The sequence below is a fragment of the Sesamum indicum genome, linkage group LG2 (assembly GCF_026168435.1).
Source record: "Sesamum indicum cultivar Baizhima isolate 11 linkage group LG2, ASM2616843v1, whole genome shotgun sequence".
Lineage (NCBI taxonomy): Eukaryota > Viridiplantae > Streptophyta > Magnoliopsida > Lamiales > Pedaliaceae > Sesamum > Sesamum indicum.
The window spans coordinates 11,719,496-11,740,831 of record NC_142658.1 but is presented as its reverse complement, the minus strand read 5'-3'; the positions used below and the strand labels follow the sequence as shown (position 1 = coordinate 11,740,831).

The window sequence follows — 21,336 nt, the reverse complement described above, 5'->3', positions numbered from 1 at the left end:
TCGGTCGCTCCAGCATTGATAATGTGCTCATAGCTTATCAACTTAACCATTTCTTAGGACACAAATCATAGGGCAAAGAAGGTTATGTATCTCTTAAGCTAGACGTCAATAAAACTAACAACAACATTGAGTGGATTTTCCTTGAGAGGCTTCTTGCTAAAATAGGGTTTCATTCTAAATTTGTGAGTTTAATTATGCTTTGTGTTAGCTCTGTCTCTTACTCTTTTTGCTTAATGGTGAGAACTTTGGCTGCTTATATCTAGAAAGGGATCTCCGGCAATGGGATCCTTTATCCCCATAACTTTACCTGTTTTGTGCTGAGGCTTTTAGTGCAATTATCCGACGAGCTGAGAGAGATGGATGGTTGAGGGGAGTAGCCATATCCCAATGCGCCAAGGGTGTCACGTCTTTTGTTTGCAGATGGTACGTTAAGTTTTTGTCAAGTAGATCAGGCGGGGCTAGAGTATGTGCACAAGTTGCTCGGTCAATTTGAAAGGGCGTCCGACTTAAAAATGAATCTCCAAATTTAGCCGCAATATGGAACATTGTGATCGCGAAGCTCTAGCTGCAATTTTGGGCTTTCAAGTAGTGACCAAACATGCAAAATACTTGGGACTCCCGACTTGGATAGGTTTATCAAAGTAGGAAATAGGGGTTGGCATCAAAGAGAGAATTTGGGAAAAGCTTAACAACTAGGCCGTTAAGAAATTATCCCAAGTAACACGCTATTCCCGCATACGTTATGAGGTGGTTCCGACTTCTGGATTCTTTCCTTGAATATGATTAAATATAAAAAAATCATTAAGAGTATCATATTTTAAGTTATTTTTATTTTAACATTGTGAATTTTGAATAATTACAAAAGATAAAAACGTCTCAATATTTATTAAAATATAATTTTTAAAATAATAATTGTTGTGGAATATATATATATATATATTTACATTCAATAGAAATTCAAAATATATATTTTAAAAAAAAGAACGACGTTTTAATGTTTTCTAAGAGAATATAAAAATATGGCAAAATTCATATTTTTTAAAATTTAATAATTAATCAAAACTCAAGTATTTTTCAAAAATTCCCAACAAAAATAAAGTAACATTTTTTTAATTATATTTTATCATTGATTTATTCTAATTTAAATGTAACATACACATATGGATTTCACAAGTAAGAAAAAAAGTCAAAGTGGAAAAAATATTTTATCGTGAAAAATAATTGACCAACTTAATGATAAGTGAATATATGAATCACGAAAATTATGTTAACTTTAAATGGAAGGGCATATAAGGAAAATAATTAAATCCTAGCTTAGACTAATTAATGAGATAATTAATCCGACTTCTTTTGTGGAATACATTATCCTATAAAATAGAATTGTCATATCGGGCTCTAATAATGTGAACCAAACAGAGTTATAGCATCTATCTATACTAATATATATATATATATATATATATATATATATATATTTATATAAGTTCACTCACAAACAACGAAACAATAATTTGTGACAGTGCGACACCAAATTTTGTATGTCGATAGTATTCTGATATGTTGGTTTATATATTTTATTTTTATGTTAATATATTCTAAACTATTAAGAGTATTATTTATTATATATACACATAGAGGATGTGTCATAACGGCTAGTTATTAAAAAAAAAAAGAAAAGAAAAATGATGACGTGCACTCTAATAATTCTAACAAGCTGTGCATAGATTTAGGATTGCGGGGCGGCTCAAATTGGACTCATTAGCTGTTGGGCTGACTGTCAACGCATTAGGACATCCAGTTTGGGCCTTTCATCTTTTACAATCACCACCAAATTAAGGCCCATATCTTCGAATCCTTGAATTGATGTTGCTGCTCTTGAACCTCAAATTCAGAGCGTCGTGCTTATAAAATAGTTGAAAGCTTATTTAATTTTACAGAGTGTTTGATAATTTGTTTTTAGAAAATAAGCTTATAAATTTTAAAAATAAGTTGTTAATAACTTATAAATACATTTGGTTTTCAAAAAAATAAGGAATTTTTAATTTAATTTATTTACAATGCGAACAAACTTCTTCAAACTAATTACAGATTTGCAATTACTAATATTTTATTAGCTTTATCATTTTATTTTATCCAAATGATATAAAAATGATGTTTGAAGCAAGATGTTGATATCTATAGGTTTTATAATATGTGTAAACTTGTAAAATCTATTAGACACTTGTGAAATTTGCCCACTAGCTAAACATCATCGGCTTCCTTTTTCACTCAGTGAACATCAATCTGTCAACCCTTTTGATTTGTTACACATTGATGTTTGGGGACCCTATAAGTAATACTTGCTGAATAATTGCCACTATATGCTAACAATAGTTGATGACTGTAGTAGAGCTGCGTGGATTGTCATTATGCATCATAAGTGCCAAACTACACATAAATTAGAGTGTTCTCTCAAACTAATTAAAACTTAATTTCCAGCTTGTGTTAAGAAGATAAGATCAAATAATGGAACTGCGTGCTTGGGTGAAGAGTGTCAACTTCTTTTTACAAAACACAATATCATTCATCAAAGAACTTGTGTCCATACTCCTCAATAGAATGGAGTGGTTGAGAGAAAACATCAACACCTCTTGCAGGTGGTGAGAGGATTGAAGTTTCAAGCTAAAATTCCCCCAAAGTTTTGGATTGAGGCTTTGTTCATAGCTACTTATACTATTAATAGACTTCCCACACAACGATTGAATTGGAAACCCCATATGAAATTTTACATAAAAGGAAAGCTAGCTATAGTCATTGAGAACTTTTAGTTGCCTATGTTTTGCCACTAACACACCCACACAAAGGGAAGTTTGATCAAAGGGCTTATAGGTGTGTTTCTTGGGATATATGCAAGGACAGAAGGGGTATAAGGTTCACCATTTTTGGATACTAATGCTCTTTTAGTCTCATATGATGTGATTTTTTATGTACAAACATTTTCCTTGGCTTTAAGTAACTTTGAATAGGAGCATTGTCCTTTGCCTCTGGTAGATACTTCGGATCGAGAAGATGATGCTATTACCTTGAAACCTATCATTGATCAGTCTGTTTTACAAGGGTTAGATTCTGAAGTTGAGCCAACTATTGTCACAAAATTTGTGATTCAATTAAGAAGGTCTAGTAGACCTATTACTAGGTCAGCTTGGTTAATGATTATGAGTGTTGTTCTGTTCCACACAAGCACACACTTGTTTTGTTGCTTCTCTTTCTTGGCAGCAAGAACTAAGGTCATAAAATCAAGCACAATGTTTGGTTTTGTGTTTTGGCCCATTTTAGAGATGGGCCAAAATACAAAACCTTGTTTGTTTTTGTGTTTTGCACACCTCCACTAGGTGTGCAATTGTAATTTAATTTTTTTTTATTTTTTATTCTTCTCTTAACATAAATATATATATATTATATTTCACTAACAAATAAAATACTAAATATACATACACATATATATTACTAAATATATATATTAAAAGTAACTCCTGTCTCCCAAATCCCAACATCAAACCTACACCACTTATTTTATATTATTTTATATTATATCAAAACACAAATCCAAACATACCATCTATATCAAAACACATACTTACTTATCTCTATTTTTCTCTTTCTATCTCCAAAACACCAAAACAAAAACATCCAAAATATTAATCCAAACATAGTGAAAAAGTCCAACATGAAGAATAGAGGAACGCAATGAGTGCTGAAATTGTGGCTTTGGAGAAGAATGAGACTTGGAACTTGGCTGAACTCCCACATGACAAGAAAGCTATAGGGTGCCCTTGGGTTTATTAACTCAAGCTCAAACCAAATGGGACTGTAGAAAGGTGTAAGGCAAGGTTTGTGGCCAAAGGGTAAAACCAAATAGAAGGCATTGACTACACTGACTGTTTTGCTCCAGTGCCTAAATAAGTGATAGTGAAGTTTTTTTTTAGCGCTGGTAGCATCCAAAGGGTGGCCTCTCCATCATTTTAACGTTAATAATGTCTTTCTACATGGAAGCCTTGATGAAGAAATATACATGGAGCCCCCTGAGGGGTATCGAGTACCAGAAAGTTGTGTTCGTAAGCTTCAGAAATCACTCTATAGCTTGAAACAAGCCTCGTGAAAGTGGAATGGAGAATTCACTAGTAAAGTGAAAGTTTTTGGCTTATTCACTAAACTCATTGATGAAAGATTGATAGCTTTGTTAGTATATGTGGATGACATTTTTTATCATAACTCTCTCAGAGGTACACATTGAGTTAATCAAGGAATATTTGGATAACCTGTTCACAATTAAAGATTTGGGAAGTGCCAAATTTTTCCTTGGTTTAGAAATTGCAAGGACTCCTTAGGGCTTTGTGGTGACATAAAACATATATATAGAAGATATACTAAGGGATACTGAGCTCACATAAGGGATAAATGCCATTACACCTTTGTCAACAAGTGTTAAATTCACCTCAAAGGCAGGTCTCTTTTGTCTGATCGTTTGAGATATAGGAGACTTTTTTTAGGTAGAATTTTGTATTTTAATTTTTCCAGACCTGGTGTTTCCCACACAGCACAATAACTGAGTCAGTATCTACAACACCCTCATCAACTGGGTTACCTTGACGAGTCTGGATTGAGTGGATGAAGTTGGCCTTTAACTAGAGGACGACTGTAAGGTGAAAAAATATGGTGTTTGCATCTCCATCCTCGAACAACTTTTGTTTAGTTTTCTGCCTCCATTGATTTCTAGTCTTTTGAATTGTTCATCAAGTTCACATTGGAGATTCTGTACCATTTCAAAGACTTCAATGCTCTGATCTAACTTTTAGACTGTTTCTATCTTTTGTTTGATGTTGTAGATTCTTTTTTGACACCATCCACAAGTGGTCCTATTCTATTTCCTAAGATTTCTCTTGAGAATTCGGAGCAACTGGTGTAGTTTGGTGCATGGATCTCGATGCTGTATACTTGAGAAAAACCAAGCATCAACAATAGCTGTTTCACAAGAAAAATCTCGACACCACATATCATCAAACAAGAAAGATCCAGAGTGATTTGCATTATTTGGGTAGGTGTCAAATAGGAGTGGACAATGATCGGAGGCAATAATGGGAGGTGGAAAATAATGAATTTGGGATACGATATTCACTAATTAGCATTAGCAATATCCCTATACAATCTAGATTGGGTATTGGCAAATCCAGGCCGTTTGTTCGTCGAAGTAAATTGAGGTCCAGAGAAACCCAAATCAATAAAGTTACATGCATCAATTTCATCTCCCACACTATTTCTCGATGCGAATGCAAAAGGTGTACCACCCCTCTTTTCTTCCTGTGACACAGCATTAAGATCTCCCATGACCAACCATGGTCCAGAAAAAGAGCATGAAACATCAGTAATGGATTGCCAAAACAGTGGTATGAGGGTCGAGATTATTGGGTACGCCCGTGTTTGCCATGGTTGGGGTTCCATATTGAAAAATATCAAAGTATTAATCAACCATGCATTTGTCAAAACAATATGTACATTCAAGCTAGGTGACCAAGCAAGAGATAAGCTACTGGCCTTATTGAAAGTAAGAACAAGTTCAAAGAAAATCAAATTGCAGTTTTGGAGAAGTGCAGTTTTGGAGAAGTAAAGAGAGTTTATAGGTGTGGGCCGTTTTGATTTTACAGAGGAAAGCGATATCAGGTTTGTGTATTCTCAAGAGGTCCTCTAGCATTTCCATTGTAGCCGGCCTGACAACCCGCGGCAATTCTAAGTCAGAATCTTCATTGCATCACTCCCCTGGCCTCTTTGGGCCCTCCACTGCAAGTAGTCATGTAAACTGTTTCTCTTCCACAAGCACTTGGGAACAAGTTTTCATGTCTTCACTGCCATAATTTTTATTTTCTTCAAATGCCACTGATATATTTCTAGCTTTTTCTTAATATGGACAGCTCTTCATTTTTTTTTCTCGGCTGTAGTTTTTTCATGAATAATCTCCAGCATGAATTCCTGTTTTTTTATCAAGGTGGTAATATGGATTCGGCCATTGGTAATTAGCAAAGGTTGGTGAATTTTCTTTATTTTCGGTTTCGGTTGTGGGGAAGTTAGGGGGTTTTTTCATTTTGGGTTGGCAAATTCTGATAAAGGGACCAAGGGAGGCCTTTTTTGGACTTAAGGTTCGGGGTGGACTGGGCTAGGTAGAGTGGTGAGGCGGGTTGTGTGGTGGGCAGATTAAAAGGCCCCATAATCATTTTTCAAGGACAAAGACTTGGTTTATTTGGGATGGGAAGGTTGGATTAATTATCGATTTGGGCTTGACAATGGGTTAGTTAAAATAATCTGTCTAGCCCATTTAGGGAGTGATGGTGGCTTACACTTAGTTGATGGCCCAATAGTAATGGGGTTAAGGGCTGCTTTAGAGAAGGGGGAATTTTGAAGAGCGAGCTGGGTTTAGAGATTTGTTTACCAAAAGCAATATTTATTTTAGGTCTAAGGAACATGTCAGGGGTAGATACATTAATTTCATCCATTGTCAAGTTTGGTGAAAGAGGTGTAGGGCAAGTGTCAAATGGGGGCTCAGGGTTGGCGCGATCTTTTTTGGCTAGTGATGGCGAGTTCACCAGGGGTTGAAAAGGTATTGCGTTCTAGCGAGTCACCGAGTTGGCATTGGTGAGTGTGGTCAGTTCATTTTGGTTCTGATTTAGGTTAAAGGGCTGGGGCTTGGGGGTTGAGTTCGAGATTTTTCCTTTGTAGGCAGCCATAAACGAGTTTTTGGATTACAAGATTTTTAGCTTTCATCAAAGGTCCAAGACAAAAGATGTGATTTTGGTTTATTGGGGAGGTCTAGTTTTACGAGCATGGGGGCAAGTTTGGGCAAGAAGAGAATTTGTAGCCAATCACGCCACACCAATGACAGAAATCACCTAACATTTCCTACCTAATTTCAAGCATAATTTTCTTTTGATCTTGGGCTTTTATGATGAGGTGGTCCTTCAGTGGGTCGTTTATGTTGGTCTCGTTCTTATCTGGAGTACTTTTCTTCCATCTCTGATTTTCTAAAACAAGATCTGTAGAGACAAATTCCGCAATAGTATTTCCAATTTTTTTCAATGTTTTCTTGTTGACAAGCACAACCGGCAAACCAATGACTTATACCCATATTTGTATTCTTGTAAGATCCACTTCGTCGAGGGCTTCCTCTGGGAGCCATGGTCTTGAAACAACCAAATTCCCTTGGAATGATCACGAGCTCTGGCTCCAAATCCGCGGCGATCATCCTTGTTATCAAGGAGAAACACTAGGGTGTTTTAGGCAGTGGTTTTGATTTGTGTTGTTGGTAATGCTTTTTGTAAAGGTGATAATTGGTAATGTAAGTCAGGGGTGTTTGTGTAAATTAGAAGAAAATTCATTCTTGTTTATATTTTAATAGGTAAACTACTACGACCTCTTTTGAGATTTGACATAATTATGAATATTTCTTCATTGTTTAAAAAATTACCAATACCCCTGATTTTAATATCCGTCTAACAATTAGTCCAATCTGTTAGGTTTTCATCCTTTTTTTTGTGGTGAATTGATTAAAATGTCATTGTGAATTAAGAATTATAAATTTATTTATTTTTCATTTTTTTTTATTTTTTTATGGATTAAGTGGATAGTTTTATTATAATTTTTAAAAAATTTTCATCTACCCTGTCTGATTGTTTTTGTTTTACAAATTTTTAATTTAGAAAGACCAGATAAATACAATAAGGGCAAGCGACAATTTCATACCTCAATTCAAGGATTATATAATTTCATCAAACATCAAAGGAGTATTTGTAATTTTTCAAACAACGAGGGGTATCCGTAATTATACTAAATTTCAGGAGAGGTCATTGTAATTTATCCTATTTTAATAGTTATGCATTGTTTTCATTCTCTTTAGATTTGATATAATTATACATAGACCTTCTGTGGTTTAAAAAACTACATCTATTATCTTTTGTGTTTGTCCCCGTCTAATAAATAAGTCCCTAGTTAGTCAAAATTTAAAAAAATTTGATGATATTAACAAAAAATTCGAATAAAAATTTATATTTAGTCCCGATTGACTTATTATTAATTTATTACAGGTTAAATAAATCTTTTTATGATCAAATTATCCTTATACATTTTCATACATTAATGTTTGTGAAGATGTATATCTTTATTATATAGATAGTTTAGTCATAGAAGATTTGTTTGACCTGAAATAAATCAGTTATAAGTCAATAGATGGTAAATATTGATTTGATTTAATTTTGTTTGTTAATATCAACAGATTGAGTAAATTTTAATTAAAGGATGGACCTATTCGTTATATGAAATTAAGCAAATTCCAGAGGTATTAGATATTACTTTTCAAACTACAGGGAGTTTATGTATAAGTTCACCAAATTTCAAAGGAGGGGAGTGTAATTATCCTATACTGTTTTCAACCATTATTAAATAAAATCGATGCAAAAACTTAGTTTATCTGCCATGGCAAAAATATTTATTATGACTCTTAACTATGACACATGTTTTAGCCGAACTCGTAAAAACTAAGTTATTTATTTTTAACCATGACTATAAATTTTAATTAAATACTATATTTCTTATAATAAGTATATTTATAAAAGCATTCAATGTTTCCAAAATAGAAATATATTAACGGCTAAATTTGTCATAAAAATAATTCCATTTCATTACTAATCGCTTCTTTCTGATTATCAATCATGTGAACAGAATCAATCAAGAATAATTATTTCATTGCGTTATATTTCTTGTCTATATCAATTATAAGAATACTATTCAAATATGATTCATTTTCTATCATTATTCCATTTCCACTCAATTTCGTTCCTATATACAAATCAGCCCTAAATAATAATTGAATTTAATTTGAAAAGATGACAATCCGAAAGAAAAACCGGACACAACTGTCCTTAACTAAGAGGGAAGAAGGAATGTCGGATGACGACAAGTTGTAGTTTTTTTTATGTTTTGGTGGGTCAAAATTAAGGTATTTACGTTCATTAATGTTGCTTGAATTTATTTCAAAATGATGGCCGCCAACACTCCTGAGTTTGTCTCTGTAGAATAATAGTAAACCAAGATGACAAGTTTTATTAGTATATTTGTAAGGTGTTCACTCATACCGATTTAGCTTGAAATTGAATTCAAAGAATTTTGATTTGATATTCGATTTTTGTCTTCGGTATTGGAATTGACTTTGATCTCTAGCTTGGATTGATTGAAGAACAGCAAATACCAAAATATTTTTATTATTTAATTATGTGTACATAATTTTATACTATTTTTATTATTTTATTTACAAGAATAAATTAATAAATCATATATTTATAATTTTATTTTTTTAACTATTATGATTTTTTAATTAGAAAATTCAGGTTAGTGAAATATTATCAACTCAAAATACCTAAAAAAAAGTTGATTTTTATCTAAATCGGATTGATTAACTAGGTTCAGATGTTGGTATAATATTTTGGCATACGGAATTTTTATTTGATTTTACTGAATGAATAATGTTTGTATGAAAATTACCTAAAGTATCTGCGAGACAATTAGGGAGTAACGAAGGTCTCTGGAGTTGATAGCGAACAATCTCCAAGAAATGGATGTCACCTGAAAGAGAAAGCACGTTAGAGCCAAGTTGAAAGGGATTCCGACGATGGTTCTCTGACGTTCAAGTCAGTCGGAATTCAAAGTTGTGTAAAGAGAATATGTGAAAGTTAGAGTGACAGAACCTGTATTTGGTGGTGGAGAGCCACATTTATATGTGCCGGTGGATTGTATGATTTCATGTACACCTTTAGATCTATTCTTGATCCAACGGAGCATACATATCCAAGGAGACCAAGACTGTTGTTTTCTTAAAAGTGCCAGCAGCACTAGTTGTACTATTTTGAAATTCTGTTTTCAGTGTTCAGGGGTTTCGGGAGATTTTCAAATGGCCTTTATACTCTGAATGCTTGAAATTTGTCCTTGGTAGGAAAATGAGTCTAAGGACCTCCGAGAATCCTGAGATCTTACAAGGTCTCTGATATATTATGAAGATCTTTACTTGGGTCTAAAAATATTCCCACAAATACGCTTATATATTTGTGATATAATAATTTGATGAGAATTTGATGAATTTTAATTTATAAGTCCCTAAGAATGTCAACAAGGTTAATCGTTACTTCACATGAGTTCGTGTTTTCGTCCCCCCTCTCCCCCACGTGATGTAACCTCAAAAATACATTTAGGCATTTGAGATTTTCTTTTTTCTTTTTCTTTTGGGAGGGATTAGAGTGCAGTATTAATACTAATTAGAGGTGCCACTAGTTTTTCGACAATTGAGTCTCTAGTCAAGGTGCATAGTGGAGGCGGCCTAGTCCTCGATTAACATGAACTAACTAAAAAAAATTCGATCCAGAACTTACTTACTATTATTCATATCAATCCTAGAGTGGTTCAAGATTTTTAAAATTGGCCGCAATTGAATTCATTTTTAAACTGAAGCTCAGGCCATGGACTGTCCTGGTAGAAGCTCGGACTAGGCCCGATTCAGTTTGTTTGTATGAAATTAAGGTGTTCTTTTGAATACTTACTTAAGTTTATGGTTGTCTTTTGAAATAATAAATTAAATTTGAAAAAAAAAATTATAACTAGAAAAAAATAACTAGACTATATAATGAACTTAAATAATAATTTGACTAATTAACTTACAATAATAAACTTAGATAATAGCATGTCCAAAAAAGATTTAAATAAACTTAAAAAAAAAATAGACAAAGAGTATTAATAAATTAATGCACTAAAAATTTAGAAGTAGAACAAAAAAGATTAGAATTATTAGAGTTTCAAAAGCTTAAATACCATACTAAAATAGTCAACTTAAAAGAATGAAATAAAAATTATATGTCATGTATTATTAAAAAAAAAAATAATTCCAACAGACCCGACGTAGGATCGGGTGGTCCTGACTGCTAAGCTGAGCCGGTATCAAGTATTAATACTTAGAATCGTCTCGATATGAACGAATATAAATTGGACCAACTCACTTTTTCTATTAGGTCAATCTGGACCCATTACGCATCTCGAGCCTCTAGCATTCAAGTTAATCTATATTTCCTGAAAATCAAAGAGTAAGGACAGTAAGGAGGAAATAATTGTATATCCCTGTTGTGTGTGTTTATATTAAGAAAGTATGTTCTATGTCTAATTTATTTATGGAAAGCTCAAAAAATGCTTAAGTAAGTGGGAAATTCGACTGTGTGTCTTGCAAGAACGAAACACTTGAGAACAACACTTGGAATACCTTGACTATAATCCCCTGATATTAAGTTAGTCTTATAAAACAAAGTATAGAAGTCTAAGATTTCAGGATATCAAAAGTTGTATCTGGAACATGGAGGCCTAGTATTTATAAATATTTTTGAGTTGTACAATTCACGTGAACATTAATCTAAAAATAATCGAATGGTTATCATGTATCCATAAATCTCAGGTTGGGGCCAGAACGTTACAACCCAATTAAAAAATATGTAGATTTTGGCCATTTGTGAGGCTACCCAAAAGCTTAGGGGCATTTATATAAATTTTCGATACCATCATGTAGCTCCCACATCACCTGCAATGAAAATCATGGTATGTTTATAGAGTTCCTTCCGATATTGCCCTTGCTCAATATACGAGAAGTATTTTCAATAATTAAAATGTCTGAAAAATAAATGAACAAAAATGATAAGCATCTTACGAGTCAAAAAAATTTCAAGTCGAATCAAATTTAATAAAATTTAAAATAATCACATGATAGATATAATATACTATACATTGCAGTTAATTCGATTCGATAAAAATTTAATTTAAATAAAACATTTAAGCAGGCATCCCTCCAAATTGCTTTAGGGCTCATGCATGGGAAAAAGTTATCGCCACATTCTTTGCAAGTAAGGCCACGCCCCAAAAGCAAGAACTCAATGCTTTATCTTCTTCCAATTCAAACAACGTTACATTAATTATCCCAAAAAAAAAAAAAAACAACAACAACATTACATAAATTGTTTGTCCTAATTTGGATAATTATAGGCAATTAATCTGATTAATCTTAATAAATATCACTTAAATAAACTCATTGTGGAGTGTAAGTTGTACAAAAATACAATTTTGATCCATTAACGTAGAGGCGATGGCACTTTTCAGTCTATACCGATTCAAAATATTGAGTAATTGATAGTAATTTACGAAAAATGATAATTATGAGTATGAAAAAACTCTACCTTGGCCGGAATTTATTTCATGTCCTCCACGTGACACTTAAAACTTTGGGACTTTTAGACTTCCCGGATAAAATTACCATTTTTCATAAATTATAGTCATTTATTTTAAAATAAAATTGACATAGATTGAAACTGCTGCCACCTCTATGTTAGTGGATAAAAATTATATTTTTTCCTGAAATTTTTTATATCTAAATACATACCTTTTATTTTAATCAGTGATGTCTTATCCTATAGTTGTTAAGACTGGGGTTTTATGTACAAGTTTTAGATCGTCATAGGTTCGAATTCCATTGAAAATATGGATACTTGTCTCATTTTATATGAATTTAGTATAATTTATTAATACCTTTTTATTATACTGATGTCTTGATCCAATTAATATATTTTTTGATTTATTGAAACATTAATATAATCATATAAATTCATTCAAAAAAAAGTAAAAATAAAATCAATCAATATTCTAAAATTGTTTGAAAAAAATAATAGGGATAAATACATTTACAATCCTTGACTTATGGCCTGTTTATATAAACCACCCATATCTTTTAAATAATTATACAGAAACCACCCCTTATCTTCTTGAAAAATTACACACACAACCTAAAAATATTAGCATCATTACACAAATTACCCTTATTTTTTTACTATCAAAGATAACTTGTATAATTATAAAATAAATACAGGAATGATTTCTGTAAATAAATCAAAAGTTATACTTCAATACCTAATAAGCCCTTATTTTAGTGGTAAATTGAAACTTCACATCACTCACATAGATTACTTTATAATTATAGTATTCTAACATGTTTTAAATTATCCTCCCATTTATTGTTTATAAAATTCAATAAGTATATTGAGATAATTATATAGAATTATTTTATATTAAAAATTTTAAAATATTTTATTATTACTTTTTAATTTAAGTACACATGTGCCAATACTGCTACTTATAATTAAGTGAAGGATCTTAATTCATTTTCATGTTATACAATAGTGTCACACTAATATGTATATCTAATTAATCCCACTTTTTTAGATTACATTTTAATTTAATTACATATTTTGACTTATTTAAAAAAATATAGGCCAATGATATAATATTATATATGAATATTAAAATGTGATAAAAAATCTCTACTCACTAGAAAAAAATATAACACATAATCATAATTAATTGCTATAATTAAAAATAAATAACCATAATAAATAGTCATTGACTATAGCTACATAACAGTTGTTGGCTGTAATTTTTATAAGTGTGGTTATATATTATATATTATGGATAAAAGTCATAATAAAAACTTTTATTATGGCTCATAATTATAACAAAAAACACTTTTCATGATGAATAAATTAAAATTTTATATTAATTTTATTTAATTATAATTATTTATCATAATTTTGAGGCAATGGACCGGCAAAAAATAATAAATTTATTCCCTACATTGATTTTAATTTATATATATATATAAAAACAGAGAGGGAGACAGAGAGGGTGGGGAATGAAGAAAAAAGAAGAATCCCATGTGAACCCTTCTTGTACCTTTGTCTTGGTGCCTTCAAATTCTCAAACTTGGAAAGAAAAAGAAAAAGAAAATAAATAAAAGGTGAAGCCGGTCTCCGGTTGTGGGTCCAGCCCCCTATTCCCAAGTTGAATTGAACTATTATTTTAGTATTTAAAGCTGTTAAAAGATGACTGGCACCAACCTAACACCTCCCAGATTTCATCCAACGGCTCATTCCTGCCCTTTTGACTTTCTTCACCCCATCATCATCCCTCCACCACCGCTTCACCCATTAACCCGTCCCCCACCACTCACAATTAAAGTTGGTCAATGCGTCCACAGTTTCTCTCTCCTAATTTTACACGTGGATCGATATCATTGGCTCTAGCCTTTGACGGCAAGCAGGTCAGACTACGCAGTACATAGAACGATTAAAAAGAATTAAAATTCGAGAGAAAAAGAGCATCATCAGTTTGACTCTCTCTCTCTCTTATTTTATCACCTTTGTCGTTCTTTAGACCTCTGAAATCCTCTCTTTCTCTCTCTTTGAGAACTCTGTCGGCTTCCTTTTCTTCTTGAATGGTTTTGAGATGGCGGTTGAGTTGATGCCAGGCTATAGCTTCACCTCCAAAATGGAAGAAACCGCCGCCCAAGAAGCCGCCGCCGCCGGTCTCCAGAGCGTCGAGAATCTCATCAGATTACTTTCCCACTCCCATCACCAAGATTTCCAAGAACCCTCATCCTCCTCCGCCGCCGCCGCAGATTACCAGGCCGTCGCTGATGTCGCCGTCAACAAATTCAAGAAGTTCATTTCTCTGCTCGACCGCACTAGAACCGGCCACGCCCGTTTCCGCCGGGGCCCGATTTCAAACCCCCCTCCGCAGCAGATCGAATCGGTGCCGGAAGCGGTCAGTCCGTCAGCTCAAGATGAAAGAGCCGAGGAGAAGGATCCCGGTTCGAGGATTTACTGCCCCACCCCGATTCAGAGGCTGCCGCCGCTGCCCCACCACCACCAGCTAATCAAACACGGTTCCATCGAGCGGAAGGAGTCCTCGACGACGATAAACTTCGCGTCGCCCGCGAATTCCTTTATGTCGTCGCTGACTGGGGATACTGACAGCCTGCAGCCGTCGATGTCCTCGGGATTCCACATCACAAACATCTCACAAGTTTCCTCCGCCAGCCGGCCACCGCCGTCGACGTCGTCGCTGAAGAGGAAGTGCAGCTCCACGGACGATGCGAGCGCCAAATGCGGCGGTGGGTCGTCGGGAAGTCGTTGCCATTGTCCCAAGAAAAGGTAAGAAAAACGTCAACTCAGAGAAAACGTAACTTAAAATCGGAGATATTGCAGATCGAATTGGACTCAATCAAAATGGAACCAATTATAATTGTGATTAGTTTAGTTTTCAAGAAAAATAATCATCATATCCGCTAATACGGTGATTAGTTTGAGTCGAAAATCATTATTTCGTAGGAGGAAAGCAAAAATATGATGAGGAAAGTGAGTAATCTGGTGATTAATCTTGATTTGTGGTGTTGATTAACAGGAAATCAAGATTGAAAAGGGTAGTGAGAGTGCCTGCTATTAGCATGAAGATGGCTGATATTCCACCTGATGATTACTCTTGGAGGAAGTATGGTCAAAAGCCCATCAAGGGTTCACCTCATCCTAGGTATATATTTTTATTATTACATTATTCTTCAATTTAAATAAAATTTCATGCTTATCTAGAATATATTTATACCATAAGATTTATATAGTCAAATTAATAAAACAAAAATGAATAGTTTATAATAAATAAATAATATTAATTATGGTCAAATGGATTAAAATAAAAATCTAAATTTTAATTAATAGTGTCGTGATTTTAGCTATGATCAAAAGGACTTGGTAGTTATAATCAATGCATTTATTATGATTTTTTACTAGATCAAACCTAGGCTCATATATTAAACAACAACTAGTCGTTCGGAGTGGTTATCAATAGTTAATTATTATTTCTTGCAGTGATCTAATATCAATATGAACAATTTAATTTATTATAATTATACTGATATTATTTCTTACAAATAATGGAATTTCATTGCAGGGGATATTACAAATGCAGCAGTCTGAGAGGATGCCCGGCCCGAAAGCACGTGGAAAGGGCATTGGACGATCCGACAATGCTTATAGTAACTTACGACGGAGACCACAATCATGCCCAGTCCAACACCGATGCACCTGCTCTGGTTCTTGAATCATCTTGATCTCATGAACACACACGTCCCATCATCCAACGGCCCAAGATTTGGGGTGTCAGAGAGCCTTATCCCCACCGTCGGAAAAAGAAAGAGGAAAAGATATGATACTCGTCAACTCTAGATGCACCGTGGTCCTTTGTGATGAAGACGAAGTTGGTGGGGTCCATATTTGTTTATTGATTATGCAGCCGTTGAAAACTTTTTGATAGTGTGTGAAAGAGAAAAGAGAGCAAATTGTGGATGATGATGATGATTTCCACTCTTTGTAATTTGAGTTGGTAGCTGGCCTCTTTTAACTTTTTACTAATTTTCAGGAAATTATAGTTTGGGTGGGGCGTCATTGAATTTGAATTAATATATTATTATATAATTAATTTTATAATTTAAAAAGTAATTAATAATTAATAAATATGATACATTTATTTTGTAATTGATTTATTTCAGAATAAACTTAATTCGAACAATAATTCTCACTTCCTCTTGTCTTAATCAGGCAAGACTGTAGAATTTGTCTTATAATTTAACATTATTTTAAACTTGACCCCATTTTTTATAAAAATTAAAATTTAACCTTATATTTTGTTAAAAATTGAAAAATAGACCAACCTTACTCGGACTATGATCAAATCCAACAAAATATTCGGCTCAAAACGCTCATACTTCACCTTGGCATCTAGTTGGCCCAGGTGTCAACAACAACCTTGGAACCACATCAGCCTTAAAAAGGAATGACTCTCTAGCAACTGGGACTTCTTATAGACGAGGGAGACTCCCCTAAAGCCTTTAACTCCTTTGCAGTTGGGACTCCCTAGCGGTTAGGATTTCTTGCTGATGAAGGGTCCCCAACTAGGAGATAAGCATTCACAATAAGATTACAAGAAAATAAGAACAAATTATGGCTTATCAAAACAGCTCTTATCCATTTCTCTCCGAGAATGAAGGAAACATAAAAAACCCTATCATAGGGGGACATCCCCCCCTATAATTACAGGTTTACTCATCCATACGAAAGAGACCTCCCACACTCTCTAATGTTTCCACACCTTCATGAGACCCACTAACGTCTCCCACACCTCTCTCACTCTTTAAACACTTTTTAAACATTTTTCAAGCACTCACAAGATATTATCAAGTGTTCTTAAACTTTTCACTGATTTTATTCACTATATCTCAATTTTAATTATATTTATTTATTTTTTGATTTTATTTCATTTCGAATTCAATAATAACTAGAGTGTTGAAGTGCTAATATCTTTTTTCAGGTCCCCCTTCAAAATTTATTCAACCCAAGTTGAACCCATATATTTTTTTAATGCATCAACCCTCTTATACTATTATTTTGGTGGAGATAAGTATTGGTGGGTGGAGGCACGTGGGCTGATAAATTTTGGGATGGTTTTTTTTGGGAGAATAGTGTTTGTAAATATAATGTCTCCAATAGAAATGTTACTAGATGTGTATGGTTATAGTGGGAAATTTCTAGTTTGTATTAAATTTAGTTAAATTTGCATTAATTATATAATAATTTCAGTGTGATTGATGTATAATTTAAAAATGATGAACGATATTTTCGTTCGAATTAAATTTGACGTGGATCAAAATTTTCTGTCTAGCTCACGTATAATCCCCCACATAAATCACTTAATGTGCTATAATCAAAAGATAACATGAAAGAAGAACGTATATATCATTTGAAATGTGAAAAGTATCGTACTATCCTTGAGAAGGTTGCAGGAATAATCTTAACAAGTGGAACACGGCATAAAATGGTAAAATCCCCACAATTATCTGGTTATAAATATCACCCCTCATGGCTCATTTCACCATTTCTCAGTCGCAGGTGTCATCATCCCACATTGACAATGAAACTAAATTTATATGCGGGCAAAAATGAAGGAATTAGACTCCACTCAATAACTTGAATTATGAAGTATTTTAATTATAGGTTTTCTATTACATACTTTAAGCCACTTTTACTTCCAAGTATTTGGATTTGAGATAATTACACTCTCCTCTTCTAAGATTTTGAGTAGTTATACGTAAATTCTCTATGAATTGAAAAATATATCTAGCATTACTGGAGTTTGCTTTCATCTAACAAATAAATTCTTTATTTAGTTAAAATTCACTGAATTTGTTGATATTAACAAAAAAAAAAAACTGAAGAAAATTTGATAGTCATCATCGATTGACTTATTGCAAGTCAAATGGATTTTTTTCTAAATAAACCTTATAATGATGAAGATATACTTCCTCACATGCATTAACGTGTAAAGATGTATAAGGATAATTTACTAATAAAAATACTTATTTAACTTGTAATAAATCTGTAATAACTCAACTAGGGGTAGATATGGAGTTTTATTTATTTATTTTTGTTAATATCAATTTTGACTAACGAATGAACTTATTTGTTAAATTGAAGCAAACTTTAGAGATAACAAATATAGTTTTCCAATTTATAAAAAAATTATGTATAATTACACCGAGAGTTCACAATTGCCGCGAGCAAACATATTAATGACGAGGAAGGCATTTTTGTTATGCTACTAATACTTGTACTTGCTCGCCTATTCTGCCAAAGCCTGGCTGAGCTCAAAAGAGGAGAGCACAATTATACTTTTTGACCCTTAACACAACCATGCTCCACAGTCTTGCTGTCCTACCTACGTCCATTTTCATACTATCACGTAAATCAGATTGTATTTTTTATTTTAATTAATATATAAACTCCACCATATAAAAAAAAGTATACCTATATGTTTTATTTAAAACAAGATTCTGTATGATTGATTTGTATATATTAAATAAAATAAAAAATGCGAAATACAACTGTGATACATATTTGAACATGTTTAATATGTACAAAAATATGTACATAATCTAAATTACCAAAACCAGTGATCTAGACGGAAGCTGCGGGTGAAGTGCTGATCTGAGTCAGATGGGGTCTAGTGTCCGTGTTCTATAGTCAACAGAGGTGGGGTCAACTTCTGATACTTGATTTAAATAATGGGTTGGTAGATACCACAAATCGTTAGATTTGTTGAAATGGTCTTAAAATTAAATTTTTTAATGTCTAAGTTAAAGTTTAATCCAGACACTATTTAATTATATGACCCGAGTGAGGTTCACTGTCGGTCTCTATTATCTATTTATTTATTTATTTTAACTTAATTACACTTAAAGTCTTTGAAATTACACTTACGCCCTTTCAAAAATAATTTATTTACAATTATGCTCCTCCATTTACAATATGGATGGATAATACTGAAGTTAACAAAAGAAATTACATAAAAATTTTAAATTTATCCTTCATTAAATGTTTCGTATTATTTATTGGCACAGACACTCTAGTCATGTTTCTTGTAAGAGAGTAAATGTAATATATACAAAGTCAAAATGGTGTAATTATATTACATATTGTTTCCTAATTATTGCCACCGGATAAAAAGTAAGCATTGACGAATGGGAAAAAAAAATAGTCAGATTTTCAATAATTTATACGGAATGCTACATAAAATTGGAAGTTTATGTATCTTTTTTTTTTTATTTTTTTTCTGGTTGAGATCAACATTTTTTGTCAAACTCTAACATGAGTTATAGTTGTAAATTTTTTTTTTTTAAAAAGTGTAATTTTGTATTTTTTTTTATCTAAGTATACTTCAACCCTTTGCTAGTTGGCTGCTGATATAAATATTTTCATCAATTGTGTAATTATTTTAGGATAATTACACTCCTCTCCCTGAGGATTGGTGTAATTACACGAAAACTCTTGTAGTTTGAAAAATTACATATAGCACATTTGAAATTTGCTTCGATATAACATATAAGTCCATCTGTTAGTCAAAATTCATCGAATTTGCTAATATTAACAAAAAAAATTCTGTATTTATTTATCCGTGATTGATTTATTACTGACTTACTATAGGTTAAATAATTTTTTTTATGATCAAATTACCCTCATATATCTTCACGCGTTGATACATATGAGGATGTATATTTTCACCGATATAATTATATCAAATTTTAGGGTAATGAAGTACAATTATCCCTATTTTAAATGTTCATAAATACTAACAAGAAGGCCAAAAGAAAAAAAAATCTCAAATCTTCGGCACTATTTTCACGTGAAGTTGACTTAATTATAAGCCTAAAATCGTGATTTCGCGCAAGCGTGATACGCATACGTTGGAACGCCGAGTCAGATGACAGAATCTGCATAGAAAATGAAAGGCTGGTAATCAAGATCTTGATTGAGAATAAAATCAAGGGATGTCGGATTGGATGACTTTTCGGAGATCTGGTGTTGACCACTCTCAGCACCAACGGTGCATGTGGATGGAATAGAAACCCAGCTCAGCTCCCACCAGTACTAGTGTTTGTTTGTTTGTTGTAAAAGCGATAAATAATTATTAATTAAAATAAAATTTATTACAATAATAATTATTACTGTCAATATCAATGTCTAATAAAAATTATTACATTGATCATATTTTGTTCAATAACACCTACTATTACAGTAATGTTTGTCTGATTAGAGTATTGCGACTACGCATTTCTCATTATATTTTTTAATATTGGAGAGATCCCTTTTTATTTTTTTAATTTATTCATTATTGCAATTTTTTTTTATTAATTTTGAGACGTGAACTTTACTTTATTAAATTAAAACTATTTCTAGATGTTGCAGTTGTCTCACGTGGGCCAAGCGTCTTTCAAGACTATACATATATGTTTTTATATAATTTTATTATTCTATCGTAAAATTTGGTGTAATTACACATAAATTCTTTATAATTTAAAAAATTATATCTAGTCTACCTCTTAAATTTAACTCCATCTAACAAATTGGTTTATAAATATCTAATAATATATTATTAGGAAAAAATACAATTTATCCCCCTTCCACCGTGATATTGCAAATGTGTAAATTACCCTCTATAAAAAATAATTAACAATTTATTTTTTTTATTTTAAAATATAACAATTTACCTCCTAAATTTATTTTAAAAAACACAAATATGTATATTGTTATATTTTTTTATAAGGGGGTAAATTGCGTTAAACCCTATATTATTATGGCTATAATATAATTTATTTTGCAAAGTCATATAGGATAATAAATAATTTTTTTAAGTTAATTAATAATATTGATATATATTATCTGGGGCGGGTTAGGAGCGGTTTGGAGTGGGTTTTAGAGAAAATCCGAGCTAGTTAATTCGATTTTTCTTTTTTCTATTATTTTTTCTTTTTTAAACTAACTCATAACTAATGAATTCACAACTCAACAAGTCACA

At 32.4% G+C, this 21,336-nt stretch overlaps 1 protein-coding gene across 1 annotated transcript; it reads left to right on the top strand.

Annotated features, from left to right (window-relative positions):
• Positions 1 to 14,256: 14,256 nt before the first annotated feature.
• LOC105155535 (putative WRKY transcription factor 7) lies at positions 14,257 to 16,359 on the top strand. The gene is made up of 3 exons (XM_088877826.1): positions 14,257 to 15,086; positions 15,337 to 15,462; positions 15,880 to 16,359. Exons 1-3 carry the CDS (start codon positions 14,380 to 14,382, stop codon positions 16,037 to 16,039), a joined length of 993 nt encoding a protein of 330 aa, XP_088733952.1. The 5' UTR covers positions 14,257 to 14,379; the 3' UTR covers positions 16,040 to 16,359.
• The last annotated feature ends 4,977 nt before the right edge of the window (positions 16,360 to 21,336 follow it).

Bases quoted from the DNA above. Each gene is read 5' to 3' on its own strand.
- LOC105155535 (XM_088877826.1), top strand. From the start codon at position 14,380: ATGGCGGTTGAGTTGATGCCAGGCTATAGCTTCACCTCCAAAATGGAA. The intron at 15,087-15,336 runs GTAAGAAAAACG...GTTGATTAACAG, and splicing joins TGCCATTGTCCCAAGAAAAG to GAAATCAAGATTGAAAAGGG. The intron at 15,463-15,879 runs GTATATATTTTT...ATTTCATTGCAG, and splicing joins AAGGGTTCACCTCATCCTAG to GGGATATTACAAATGCAGCA.